At 24.0% G+C, this 15,425-nt stretch overlaps 1 protein-coding gene across 1 annotated transcript; it reads right to left on the bottom strand.

Annotated features, from left to right (window-relative positions):
* Positions 1-2,113: 2,113 nt before the first annotated feature.
* LOC100209361 (ethylmalonyl-CoA decarboxylase) lies at positions 2,114-14,654 on the bottom strand. Its single transcript, XM_065791382.1, has 5 exons — positions 13,779-14,654; positions 13,663-13,705; positions 12,240-12,415; positions 2,725-2,864; positions 2,114-2,299 (listed from the first exon to the last, which is right to left on the bottom strand). The coding sequence occupies exons 1-5, from the start codon at positions 14,283-14,285 to the stop codon at positions 2,227-2,229; spliced, it is 939 nt and encodes a 312-aa protein (XP_065647454.1). The 5' UTR covers positions 14,286-14,654; the 3' UTR covers positions 2,114-2,226.
* Between the last annotated feature and the right edge of the window lie 771 nt (positions 14,655-15,425).

The raw sequence follows: 15,425 nt of genomic DNA, 5'->3' as shown, positions 1-15,425 counted from the left end.
TCATTCAAACCTATTTAATAATTATGGTCATTCAAGAAAACTTTAAAGTTTGTTTTCAAAAAAATTATTATAACTATATATATTTAGTTGTAAGTAAATTTTAAAAACTGGTTTAGACTAAAAATTTTTAATTAAATAATTAAGTAAAATATTTAAATTGAAACCATAATTTTTATTAAAATTTAGTATGTCTATATACTAAATATGTTTATATTGTTATATATATATGCTATAGTATGTATATACATATATATACATATATATGTATATATTATATATTATGTACATACTATATAATATGTACATACATATATATTATATATTATGTACATATATTATGTACAATATATATACTTATGTATATACATACTATAGTATATATAGATAACAAATTGTTATATATATATATATATATGCTATAGTATGTATATACATATATATATATATATATGTATGTATATATTTATATACATATACATTATGTTTATATATATACATAAATATATATATTTATATATACATACTATAGCATATATAGATAACAAATTGTTATATATATATATATATGCTATAGTATGTATATACATATATATATATATATATATATATATATATATATATATATATATATATATATATATATATATGTATGTATATATTTATATACATATATATATATATATATATATATATATATATATATATATATATATATATATATATATATATATATATATACATACTATAGCATATATAGATAACATATTGTTACTAGTTTTTTTTATCTTTATAGCATATGGTGTTTTCAGAAAAAAAGAATAATGAAAAAAAAGATTGCTGTCTTATGCCAAACCCTTAATATATCACAAACTACTTAATTGACTATTTTTATTGGTGGTATATATAAAGATTTTCCTGTTACTGAAACGCTACTTGACTTTTATCCTATAAAATAGCAGAACAAAACACTTTACAACATTAAAAAATACTTAACAAAGAACTCCAGGGACAAAGTCATTTAATTGGGAAAAAAAAACAACCTGATTCTAGCCTTTTAGTTAAAATTAACTTTGTGTGGACAGCAATTAAGAACTGGAAAATTAGGTCATTTCTTAACTTTGAGTGTGCTGAACACAGCAAAATTTGTTACCTGTATTGCTGAATTCAAAACAAGATTTTCAAAAAGGTTTGCAGATATAAAGAAACGTATTGAAAAAACAAAAATTATTTACAGTATCATTCTCTGAAATTCAAAATAGAGTTAATGTTCAACGCAGTGATGTATGGAGAGGAATATAATCAACAAAATTAGATGATATTTTACAAAAATCCTGACCAAAATAAATAAAGCAATATAGCTTTTGATAATATAAAAATGACGATTGTCTTGTTTGGTAGAACATACTTGTGTAAAAGTGTGTTTTCTCTGATGAAATTTGCTAAATCTAAAACAAGATCTGTATTGACAGATACAAACTTGCAGGATATTTTAAAAATCGCAACCAGTCAGTTGCCAATAGACATTAGAAACATTGTGAAAAAAAGGCAGATTCATGATTACCAATAAAGTATTATTTTTATTGTACCTATTAGCTAGTTAGTATTTATGAGCATCATACTCCTTTGCAAGATAACACAATAAATTAAAAGAATAAATATTTTAAAATAAATTTTTAAAACCTCTGACCCCCAATTAACATTTAAAAAGCTAGCTTTAGCCCTAATCAAAAAAGTTGTGGCTATCCCTGATATATATGTGTATATATACACACACACACACACACACACACACACACACACACACACACACACACACACACACACACACACACACACACACACACACACATATATATATATACACACACATACATATATATACTCAAATATATAATAGGGTTGCACTTAAAACAACATTTTTTGTAAATGTCTACTCTCCTAAAAAATATTTGAATAAAAAAAATTTTAGGGTTTGCTCAAGATTATATATATATACATATACACTTTTTGTTGTTATTATAATTTATGTGCAATATAATGCATAAACATATGTTGCTTAAATATTTTAAACTTTATAATGCATTCTGGGATTAAAAGTTCAATTGATAAAAAATTCAACACAAGAAAAAAACATTTCATTGTAGTCATAATAAGTATGTTTTTACAAGTACAAAATTTTTTTTTAAATTAATAAAAATCTATCAAAAATTATCTTTATATTAAAGTTTATTTATGCTTGAGGTTTTTGTCTAAAGCATTTAGGTGCATTTTCCCCATCCAAAACTTCTTGAATATTTTTCTACAAAATAAAAAATGGTAATTTTTAAAAATAATTACTTATAATATAATAAACAAAAAGTTGAACTAGTAAATATAAACAAAAAAACTTATAATTAAATATCAATAGTAATTTTATGGATTGTAAATATACAGGGTATATCATAAAAACAGACTGTTAAAAAAAGGTGATAACGTAATAAAGTGTATCAAAATATAAAATAATTTATATGAACATAGGATTGGATGTATTAAAAAGGTTAATATAAAAATCAGATTGAATATAAAGTTTATTATAAAGATTGAGTTGTGCTGTAAACATTTAAACAATAAAAAGAGCAAAAAATTTATGTCTATTGTATTAAACATTTATGCGCCATATATAAATGATATAAAAAAAATAAATAAATAAATATTTTATAAGATGATTAAGTAATAAGAAATAACCTTTCAAACTCATAAGATTCTTCATATGGATTAGAAGCTGCATACATAACAGACATCTTCAAATTCTGCAGAAGTTGAGAATCAATCTTTGCCAAATTTTGCTCATTTAATAACCACTTGATGCAAGATTCTAATGCTTCCTAAATCCACATATATATACATATATACACATGCACACACAAATATATACTTATATATATTTGTGTACTCAATATTCTTAAAAGAACAGAGCAATAAATTAGTAGAAAACCACTACTAATATATATACATACATACATATATATATATATATATATATATATATATATATATATATATATATATATATATATATATATATATATATATATATATATATATATATATATACATATACATATATATACACACATATATACATATAAATAAATTTATATATACATATAGATATATATACACAGATATATACATATATATATATATATATATATATATATATATATATATATATATATAAATATATATATATAAATATATAGAGTGGCAGAAAAATGTGTCCAAAATGTGTGTAAATTTTTAATGGAATTTTTTGCTAAATAAAACAGAAACACCAAACAATCATTCTATGTTTGTACAGTGTTTACCTTTTTCATTAACTACAGTAAACAGTCAATCGAGAACTGAAAGAATTACTAATACTTAATATGTCCACCCTCAGCTAAACGCAGCTGTTTAATTTATTGAGGACTCAATAAGATCTTGAAGGTGCTGTGGAGTGATGTTATTTGAAGCATTTTGCAGCAAGTTCCAAAGTTCATCCTGATTGCATGGCTTTTTACCCCTGATTACTCTGAACAGGATTTCCCATACATGTTTAATGGAATTCATATCTGGGCTCTGGAGTGGCCATTCCATTTGCTCTTCACCCTTATTGTGTAAGAAATCGCAAACTTGCTTAGCTTTATGGTAAGGTGCATTATCATGTTGGAAGATAAAGAAAACTCTTCTGCCATAAAGCTCTCTGGCTGTAGGTAGCATGTGATTTCTTAACACTTGAAGGTATTGGCCTTGATTTATGTTGTCTCTGCAATAGTAACAAATTAACAAATTCTGTAAAATGAACTAAGTTTGTGGTCAGACACATGACTTTTTTCCACCACTGTACATAGGGTTACCAACCATACTCTTTAAACAGTACATGTACTCCTTTTGAGCAAGTAAAATTATGTATCTTACTTTTTCTGAAAGTTATATAAATGTACTCTTTTTTTTAAAAAATTCACTGGTGCTAAAATTCTGAAAAAAAAATTAAAAAATAATAAATATCCCTGATTTCGGCATAAACAGAAAACTATTTTAGTTTAACTATCCATTGCGATTTTTGTTTGAGATTTTTATTAAGATAATAAAATTTTGTTTCGAATATTTTTATTTTATTATTGCACGCCAATTGATTTTTTTTTTTATGATTGAGGCTAACTTTAAGATGTCATGTCAAAAATGTCAACTTTCTGAGAAATTACAAGCAAAATATACTATGATTAAACAAGTCAAGGAAGATCATAAAGCCATTAGTCATGTAACATTTTAGTCTCAATAGGAAATAAACGAAAAGCTGATTTAGATTTACACCTTGTTTATGCACAGTGCATTAAAATTGCACAATGCATTACAAATGTCTCCAATGATAATTCAGTTTTTTGATAAAAAATAGTGATAACTTTGATTTAATATATAACTTTTATAAATTAGTATTATGCATAAACTTGTAGAACCTGCTGCTTTATCAGACAAAAAGCTAAAACAATTTGAATGCTGTTAATACAAACATTAAAAAAATCGAATATAAAAAATAAGTGCATTGCATTTATGGTTGACAACCATAACTTTTTACTAACCCCACCATAACTTCTACTAACCCCATTAAAAACTTTTGGTGGGGTTAGTAGAAGAGGCAGCAATAACGTTTTTCAACATTTAAAACATAATTTAGGTGAAAATCTTATTTGAATAGGTTGTCCAGCTCATATATTAAACAATTGTGTTCAACATGCACTGGACGGTTTACCAAAAGATATTGAATCTGTGGTAATCAAAATCAAAATATAAAAAGTGTTTTTCCATTTACAAGTATTATCTTTTTCCGGATATATTTGGAATCCCAGATATTTCTTACAACTTTTAGTTTTTCCAGATTTCCAAAAAGTTTTCCATAAATACAAATTTAAATATATATTTTTAAAATATGTTTTTAAACTTTTTCAGTCAATTACCCATACAGATGGGTTTCTCAATTTATTTGAAACTAAATTTTCAAAAAAATTAAGAAACCCATCTGTTTAAAACTTAGTTGAGAGAAATATGAAGGAAATAAATTTTAGATTTTTTCCAGATTTTTTTGCAAATTGTTTTTCAAATTTTATAAATTTGACCTAGACAATCTCTGCATTTATATGATCCGAACATAATCTAAAAAAGATTTTTGCAATTTTGTGGAGGTTCAATATAAATCCCTTTTTTTTTATTCAAAAACTAGGTGGTTATCTTTGTTTCCTTTGAATCTTAGAAATTTATTCAGCTGTAAAATCATAACTTTTATCTCAAGACCAATGATCTTTAGTAATAGCAAAATCTTTTGAAAATTCACAATGTGTAGCTTACCTTTTGTTTATTCATTTTCTTTGGAAACAAAAACAAAAACGAAAACAGTTAAGACTAATTTGACGGAGAGAAAAGTAAACAAATTTTTATCATTACAGATGAAACATATAAAAAAGTGTGAACAGAATTTAACGATTTTGCCCCCCTCCCACTTTGTCTAGTATATATATATGTATATATATATATATATATATATATATATATATATATATATATATATATATATATATATAATATATGTATATATATAATACAAATATATATATACATATATATATATATATATATACATATATATATATATATATATATATATATATATATATATATATATATATATATATATATATATATATATATATATATATATATATATATATATATATATATATATATATTAGACATTTTTATAATTTTTATGCGGAGTGGCATAGAGGTCATATGCGCTTTTTAATTTAAGAAATATATAGTATTTATCTTTCACTGATTACAATAAATTAACACTTAGGCTATTGTAAAGTGATTTTTTGAGGTCATTTCCAGTCATGCGACAAACTATATTATTTTTACTTCATTTTAGTATTAATTTTTTTAAATAGTGTCATTTAAATTTTAGATTTATTGGAGCCTTGAATCCAATAAATCCAAAATGGTTACCTTAAAAGATTGGGTAAAAGACTTTTGATCTTTTGTTGTAAACTATACTAGATCAAAATGTATCAAAGTATTGATAATAATCATTTTTAATGGTTTTTTACAAGAACTCTATATTTGGACTAGCTTCTGAAGCTTCATTATCTTGAACAAATTTTATTATAAGCACAGCAAAATTGAATTTCTTTATGCAAAATATTTTTCTTAAAACAAGATATACGTTTTTTGTTTTTTTTAAAAAACAAGAAATACATTTCTCATTTTAAGAAACATATTTCCTACCTAGCAATTTATTTTTTAAAATAAGAAATAGAACAGAAGAATATCTTGTTTTGAGAAATAAATTTTTTAAACTACGGTCAATAGATTTACAATTTTGCTGTCAGTCCTGATAAGTTGTAAGCAACTTTAAAAGATTTTAAAAGCTTTTAAATTCATTTTATCCAAAAAATCTGAAGTTTTATCTGTAGCCATTTATTCAAACTACGACCTAGAATATCAAAAATTAAATAATAGTCTGGTAAATTATACAACTCAAGACCTAGTGGCTCATCTTTATCACCAAAAACTGCTTTTAGATGGTTTCAGCATTGATTCTATCCATTTTTACACCTTTTTTTTTATATTCTATGTCTTTTACACCTGACTTTGAACCTTTTTGTAAACAATTGCTTTTAATAACTTGCTACTTTTATGACATATATTATTCATAAATGGTAATATCAAAACTTATAAAACTAAGTTTTACTTTAAAACTACAGAATCAGAAAAGTCACAGACAAAAAACCACAATGCCAAGGAGAGAGAAATGTAATCAATTATTCTATTGATCTCTTTAAGTATTTTATCATTTAGAATAAGAACCTGCCTGATTTGGGGGAAATGCAACTTGAATTTCATCTAGCAAAATGACTTTGCCAAAAATAATGCATGTGAAATTTATGTTAATTTTTACCAAATAGTCTGATTTTTTACCACAAGTTCATAATTATCTCTGCACCTCTCAATAGTCTGAACGTAAATAATTTTAAAGTTTAATTAGAAACTTATATACTTTGTTTTTGGATTAAGGTATTTTAAAGTGATATAGTTTTACTTTACTATTTCTTTACCTTACTATTTTTTTACCCTTTTATGGTCTATTGGTTCTTGCATGCTTTGAGCGCCAATAGAGCCTACTTCTCCATGCAGGTACCCTAAAAATTCTAATGATTAAACTGCAACACCACCGCCTCATTGTTTGCATCAAAACCATCACAGCTCTAATTCAGAGATTTAAATAGTTTATTCCCCGGCTTAACAGTTTTATTTACGACTACAGCTACATAAAGCTCTCTGACATGATGGCAGGAGGTTAAGAATAACAAGAATAATGGTCAATCATGAAACTTAGCTAACTTTGCATACACCGCTTTTAAAAAGCCAGTGCTTGAAGTGAGTGAACTTTCTAAAATCAAAAGAATCTAACAAATTTTCAATTGCTCTGTGCTGGGCCTCAATGCTACCGTGTTTGAAAATTACATTTTTTCAATTTTATAACGAATTTGTGTGTTTTTAAAGTACCACCAGTATAATAATAATTAAAATTATATACCAACAAATATAATAATAATTAAAATGCACTGAATCGGTAAAGAAATAAAAACTTCCATTCTTTGTAATGATGTAATTAAATAATTTATGATTTCTATTTGCACTAATTGTTTGAAAATGCTTTTAAAAACTCAAAAAATGTAAAAAAGTTAAACTTTAACAGAGACGCGAGTATAAATAGTCATCCAAAATAAAAAACAAAAAATTTTGTTATGAATACAATACCTTATGAACATTTTGTGACAATCCACTCCATTTTATGACAATACAGGCCTTGTTTAAGGTGGATTTGACGTCATAAAATTTGTGTGTGTGAGTGTTAAATTTGATCAAATACCGTAATATAATAAATTACAGCAAAATGAAAATTCAAAACTGAATTTCAAAATTAACTCAATTAACAAAATCAATGTAGAAATGTTATTATGTAAACATTTTATGGAATGTTTATTTTGTCTCAACTTTTTTAAATATTAAATAATTAAATTTAATATTACATTTATTTTTAATATTTAATATAAACTCATTTCTTTCCTTTTACGACATTTGAATAAATGAGTGAACATATGTTAAATTTTTTTAGTAGTTATTTCTTAAATTTGTAATTACGCCTTAGCAACTAATAATGATTTTAAAAAGTTAACAAATAAAAAAAATGACTTATTCCAAAACAAAAACTTTAGATAATAACTTTACCAGCGATTTTGTTGTGACAAGCAAAGATTGTTTTGAAGTTTCCAAGTACCATTTATTAAATAATATATATTGTTGCGTTTTCACTTTTTGAATAATGTCTAATTTGTTAACATCATAAAGCCGTTGTTAAAAGGTAACTACTTTTTACAAATAAATCTTGTAAATATAAATTAAGATATTGCAAGACCTATATTTTTATTATATATTTTATTTCAGTTTGCTTTAAGTGTACATACATTTAATAACTAAAGTGAATGAGGCTGCAGCCCCGGCCAAATATTGGGTTTTTACAACTCCAGTTAAACAATAATTCTAGCAGAGTCATTAGCTGAGGCATGAATATTATATATATATATATATATATATATATATTATATATATATATATATATATATATATATATATATATATATATATATATATATACATATATATATATATATACATATACATATATATATATATATATATATATATATATATATATATATATATATATATATATATATATATATATATATATATATATATATATATATATAATTTTCATATACATATTATATATATATTATATATATATATATATATATTATATATATATATATATATATATATATATATATATATATATATATATATATATATATATATATATATGTAGTATATAAATATATACATATATATGCATATATATATATATATATATTTATTTATTTTATATTATATATTTATTTTATATTATATACATATATATAAACTCTTGCTTTTAAAAGAATTATTTTATAATAAATTGGACCCATCTAGTGTTTAAAGGTCTTGAGCTATCTCTAAGTATAATTTTTATAACCTAGCTTTTAAAACCTAGTGAAATTTCATTATAAAGAACACAGGGGAGTAAACATTAAAAAAGTTTTTATAATTGACACCTTATTTATGCTACTAATGCACCTTTAAGAATGATTGACCATCCTGAATTCATCAAATTGATCCATTTGTTACGCCGAGGTTAGCTACTTATAGAATTGTTACCCTCTTAATACAGGGTTCGTATTAGCCAAACTTTTTATATAAAGTTCCATGACTTTTCCCTGACTTTTTTTAAAAATCAGATAAATTTCTTATTATTAAGGATGACTATGAATGAACACTAAGAAAAACAACTTTTAGAAAAACATAAGTTTCAGATGATCTTCAAGAAAAACTAAAAATTATGCACATATTTCATAAATTATCTTTCACTAACACTAAAACTAACTGAAATATCTATGAAAATATAAAGTTGTATTAAAACACAAATATTTTTCAACATCTTATGCAATTGTTGGTCTATAACGGAGACTACTTTGGGTTAGTCATTTGTTATCACTATTTGTAACTGTACCCTTACTAATCCAACAATATTTTCAGATTTCAAAATACCACAGTATAACAAAACATAGCTTAGAAACATTAAAAAAATATTTTGAGCATCAATAGCCAGACTAACCTATTAAGAAAGGTCTGCTAAGAAAGGTCTAAAATTTTCTAGTTAAACTTGTTAAAAACTGTAAAACAATAATCATAATGAATATAATAAGCATTGAGAACTTTTTAATTACTTTTGTCATAATCCTTCTAAAGAAAACAATTAAAAAGGTCTGCTTCATCATATGTGATCTATTAAACACAAAGAACTTTTAAAGCAAAACCTTTTTTTAATAAGCAAAAAATAATTAAGGCTTTTGTTTCTTTGTTTGTTTTTTACATTTGCAAAAAATTATCAGTTTTATTATTATTACTTTTTTTTTGAAACATTATTTTCTCAAATAGTTACTTGTTTCAATGAAAACTATTGATGGGATAGTTCTTATTTGTAAACAGCTATTTGGACTAACCTGAAGGTATGACATAAAATTGTGATATTTAATTAGTTTATTATATCCATAGAAAAAAATTAATATATTTTTCATTAAATTTGTTTCAATTTTCAAAGGCCTCAACTAATTGTATCTCTTGCTATGCTCTCAAGACTTACTTTATCATTTTCTACATTCTTTTTACTTTTTGTTGCTGAAATATTTGCTTTTCAAAAGTTTTGAACATTAGTTGAAAACTTTTGGAACTTTATGTAACTTTAGTTAAAAAAGCACGGAAGATTTTTGCTTTAAAGACACCAAAGTGTTTAAAGTTAAAGTTGCTGTTGTTAATAAAATAAATGATAGAAATAATTTTAAACGATTTAAATTATTCATTATAAAAAAAAGTTTTTTTTTATAAATAAAAATAGCATTTATTATTACTGTAATAATACAATAACCATAGATAACTTAAATAAAATGTGTTTATTATTTATATAAAACTATATGTTACTTGATTTAAAAGCGTTTCGTATAATATAAATACATTAGAAAATATCAAAGTTTCAAAGTTGTTTATTCCAAATGTAATTCAATTAAGAGTCAAAATGCAAATAAGAGTTTTGGTTTATTAGTTTTACTTTTTTATTTTGTTTTCTTTTTTATTAAAATTTCTTTTTTCTTTTTAGTTTAGTTAGCTGTTATTTTTTCTTAAGTTTTAGCTTGGTTTTTCAGCGCATTTTTATAATGATTAAAAAAAATTTAAAAGCTGTGGAAAATTGTAAAGATAAAATATTACATGTCATTGTTTGTCTGTGGGGTATTTTATTTGTCAAAATAAATTAATGGGTAGCATCAACAAAAATATAATAGCTTAATTGTAAAATGAGTAACTTCTCAATTAGAATTCCCTGACTGTTCTTTACGAATAAAAAAATTTCCCTTTTTCAGATCTTCCATGACTTTAGCCAAAAATAACTAATTTTCCAGGTTTTCCTGGTACAGTATGAACCTTGTAATAGAATTCACATTGATGGAAAATTACTAGATACTGAGCACAAGAACAAATTACTCATCTTTTGGGGTTTACTTCATAATCAATCTTTAACCATAAGTATTGAAGGGTGGGGCAATATGCATTATGAGCCTGTTGTTTGTGCAACAGTTCAAATATATTAAAGTTCAAATATATTTCCAATTTTTAAATATTTTAGAAACAACCATTTTGGTGCAGCAACATACAAAGCAAAAGGTGGATTCCCTTTAAAATGCCTCATGGTGTAAAATGGAATACATTGACTGATTGCCTTGAATCGTATGTATAAATCGTATGTATGTCGTCAAGGTTCGTGTTTCCGAGTTATAGAGTTGAGAGAGGGTTATAACCACTATTAAGTAGCCTCCGTATCCCTAGCATCTGTAGTGGCCTTCTCGGCCTTGAGGAGGTGAATAGTTTTTGTGTGACTAAATCAAGATTTATTTCAAAATTTTAACAAAATTTAATTTAAATTTAAAAAAATTGATCTTTTTGATTTTTTTGTAAAAGAATCTAATCGTTTTGATTTTTTATGAAAAAAATCATGATTTTTATCAAACCTGGTAAAGTTTTATGAGAAAATTAAATAAGAACCAAAAGCTCTTGTTTGCCTTGCTATTTCACCAAAAGGTAAAATCTATATTAGATTAAACAGAATGGAACCAGAACGTGTCTCAACAAATCTATAATAAACCAATTGAATTCATTCATTTAATAACATTACAGCAATCATAAATATTGTGCAAATGTTGTAAAAAAGAAAATCATTTGAATTTTCAGACATTTTTCTCAATCTTTTGGAGTTGGGTATTTTCTGCTTTTTAAAATTTTAGCAAAATAGAAACTAACTTTTCAAGAATATTAAAAATTGATATTTAAAACATTAAAAATTGATATTTAAAACATTAAAATTGATATTTAAAACATTAAATTATAAACTCAAATTACTTTATAACTAATCACAACATTAAAAAAAAAACTTTGCAATCATAAATGAATAATGTATAATTAGTCATTTATGATTTTAAGTTTTTCTGAATGTAGAAATTAAAAAATATTACCTTATCATCGCAAACAATTTTATCTGCAAGGCCAATTTGAATTGCTTCCTCAGCTGTCACTAAGCAACCAGACATCAACAATTTTAAAGCATTTTTTTTACCAATAATATTAACAAGGCGTGTTGTACCTCCAAACCCTGTTGTGATACCAAGTCGTGTTTGAACAAAACCTATTACTAATAAAAAAAAATATTTCAAAGACTTCTGGAAAGTAAAAACTTAAACAAGATTCTCAATTTTAAAAACTGAAATGATAAATTTATGTTTTTAAAATATTATTATTTCAAGAGGACTAAAAAAATTAAATAAATGAACTTAGGACAGCACTTAAACTTGAACATGAAACTTTCTTTTAGCAGATTTTCATTAAAGGTATTTTGAAGGTATTTTGAAAAAATTAAACATAAACAATTACCAATTAACTACATCAGTAATAATTAAAAAAAAAAATTGCAACAAACAAAAATGATAACTTCCTTGTAATACTAAAAAGCAACATAAATGGTAATGTATCACATGTAAACAAATTTTTAGAAGACAATTCATACTTTATAAAAAAACCTTTTTTTCTTCTTTATCACAAGTTTTTAAAATGTATACAAAATAATATAACCAATAACAACACACAAGATATGTCAACAGAGATGCAAAAATTCACATAATCAAAATAAGAGTTTCTAAAACTAGTAATTTTATAATGTAAGCATATCCATTTAATATCCGTTTAATAGGGATAAATTAAACATGACCAAAATATTTAATAGAGATAAATTAAACATGACCAAAATATTTAATAGGGATAAATTAAACATGACCAAAATATTTAATAGAGATAAATTAAACATGACCAAAATATTTAATAGGGATAAATTAAACATGACCAAAATATTTAATAGGGATAAATTAAACATGACCAAAATATTTAATAGGGATAAATTAAACATGACCAAAATATTTAATAGGGATAAATTAAACATGACCAAAATATTTAATAGGGATAAATTAAACATGACCAAAATATTTAATAGGGATAAATTAAACATCTCCAAAATATTTAATAGGGATAAATTAAACATGACCAAAATATTTAATAGGGATAAATTAAACATGACCAAAATATTTAATAGGGATAAATTAAACATGACCAAAATATTTAATAGGGATAAATTAAACATGACCAAAATATTTAATAGGGATAAATTAAACATGACCAAAATATTTAATAGGGATAAATTAAACATGACCAAAATATTTAATAGGGATATATTAAACATGTCCAAAATATTTAATAGGGATAAATTAAACATGACCAAAATATTTAATAGGGATAAATTAAACATGTCCAAAATATTTAATAGGGATAAGTTAAACATGTCCAAAATGTTAAAGAATTGATTTTGTTCAATAAAAAATTTATTATTACCAGCACTTTGTTGCATTACTCTAAAGTCAGTTGATGTAAGAATCTAAATTAGAACAATCAAAAAATAAATAGAAATAGAAAATTAAAAAAAAAAAAACACTTTGAAAAATATTTACCTCAGCTCCTCCACCCAATGCATTACCCTGTACCAAAGAAACTGAAATAAATGGCAATTTTGAAAATTCTGAAGTCAAAGATTGCATAAACTTTGACATAAGATATCCATGTTGTGGTGTTTCCATGTGACGGACAAAGGATTTTAAATCACCACCACTGCAAAACTGTTTATTTGCACCCTGTAATATAATACATTTCCCTTGTTCCCAGTTATGCAGCTCCTTTACTATAGATCTAAATTTAAGCATCATTGAACCAGTAAAAGCATTTCTACTTGATGGATTATCAAAGGTAATTACAGCAATACCATCATCATTGTAAAAATGCAAATTCACATCTCCACCTTTATAAACATCAAGATTTTTAACAAAATTTTCATATTCTTTTTCTTTTTCCTTGCTTCTGAAAATATTGTGACAATAGATACTTCTTGATAAATACTTATCCTTTAAAACATATTTTATTGAATGCAGTTTTGGTAAAAATCTGTACAAAAGAAGCACCATTTTTATACTTTGTTTAACATTAATACTACATGACACAAGAGTTTATTCAGTCAAAAAATATTTTTAAAAAACATTTTCTATGCATTCATTACATGATACATACAGGGCTAGATTTACACTATCCAGATGCCAGGCTGAATCAACTTTGGAGGCCCTCAAATATATTTTGAATGAAAACCATTATACATAATATATATATAGAATTAAACTGTTTGTTGTTTGCTTTTGTATCTTCAATTCTTTATTTAGCTTTATATAGATTTGTTCTAGAATTTCTTTGTGCAGAATTAATCTCCAAGGGATTTACAACAGTGTTGTAATTGTTAATGATTGTGCAAATAGAACTTTGCAAATTGTTAATAAATGTCTAGAGTGAATTCTTATGTAGCAGTCATAAAAATCATAAAACTAATATATATTATAACTCTATAAAAGCCCTACCAAACATTTTTAGAACCTATTTTGGGGCCCCCAAAATTGTGGGGCTCTAGGCTGCAGCTTAGTTGGCTTATAAGTAAATCTGGCCCTGCATACATAGCCATCATATGGGTAAAAAAGAAAACAGTTGATAATAAATAATATATATTTATGCATTTTTAGATCAAAAATACTTTAAAAATTAAATGAAAATCTAAAGTACACACACATTAAAAGTTTACAGATTTAAACCTAGCAATGCAAGTTCAAAGAAAAGAGGTAAAACTAAGATTTTTAGTGTTTAAAATAACTTCTAAGAATGGTACATATTGCAAACTTTTGTATGTTCATATTGGAAACAAATTAGGATGTTGGTATGAATGTAAAAAAAGTTTGGAATTAAACATGAAAAAATCAATTTTCTGCCATTGGCTAAAGGTTGTTAAAAGTAACTTACTCCAAATTATCAACCCTAAACAATCATCAAGAAGATAATGGCTTTAAAAAGAATTTATTATTAATAGTTGATCAAAAATATGTATAACATATTTACCATTTATTATCATAATACATATTTATTATTTTATTTTCATTTATTGAATATATTTCATTAAATTGTTTTGTTCTTTGACACATTTTAGTTAACACCATAGATTTCACACAACTTTCTTTATTTAAAACACATCTCAATAACATAAATATATGTTAATGTTTGATGTAGAA

Source organism: Hydra vulgaris, chromosome 02 (genome assembly GCF_038396675.1).
Source record: "Hydra vulgaris chromosome 02, alternate assembly HydraT2T_AEP".
Taxonomy (NCBI): Eukaryota; Metazoa; Cnidaria; class Hydrozoa; order Anthoathecata; family Hydridae; genus Hydra; species Hydra vulgaris.
The sequence above is the reverse complement of the archived record's forward strand: the minus strand, read 5'-3'. Positions and strand labels throughout refer to the sequence as shown.

Excerpts from the sequence above, each read along its gene's own strand:
- LOC100209361 (XM_065791382.1), bottom strand. The coding sequence starts at position 14,285 with ATGGTGCTTCTTTTGTACAGATTTTTACCAAAACTGCATTCAATAAAA. Across the intron at positions 13,706-13,778 it reads CATTGGGTGGAGGAGCTGAG|ATTCTTACATCAACTGACTT; the intron begins GTAAATATTTTT and ends GTTCTAATTTAG. Across the intron at positions 12,416-13,662 it reads AGTAATGCAACAAAGTGCTG|TAATAGGTTTTGTTCAAACA; the intron begins GTAATAATAAAT and ends TTTTTTTATTAG.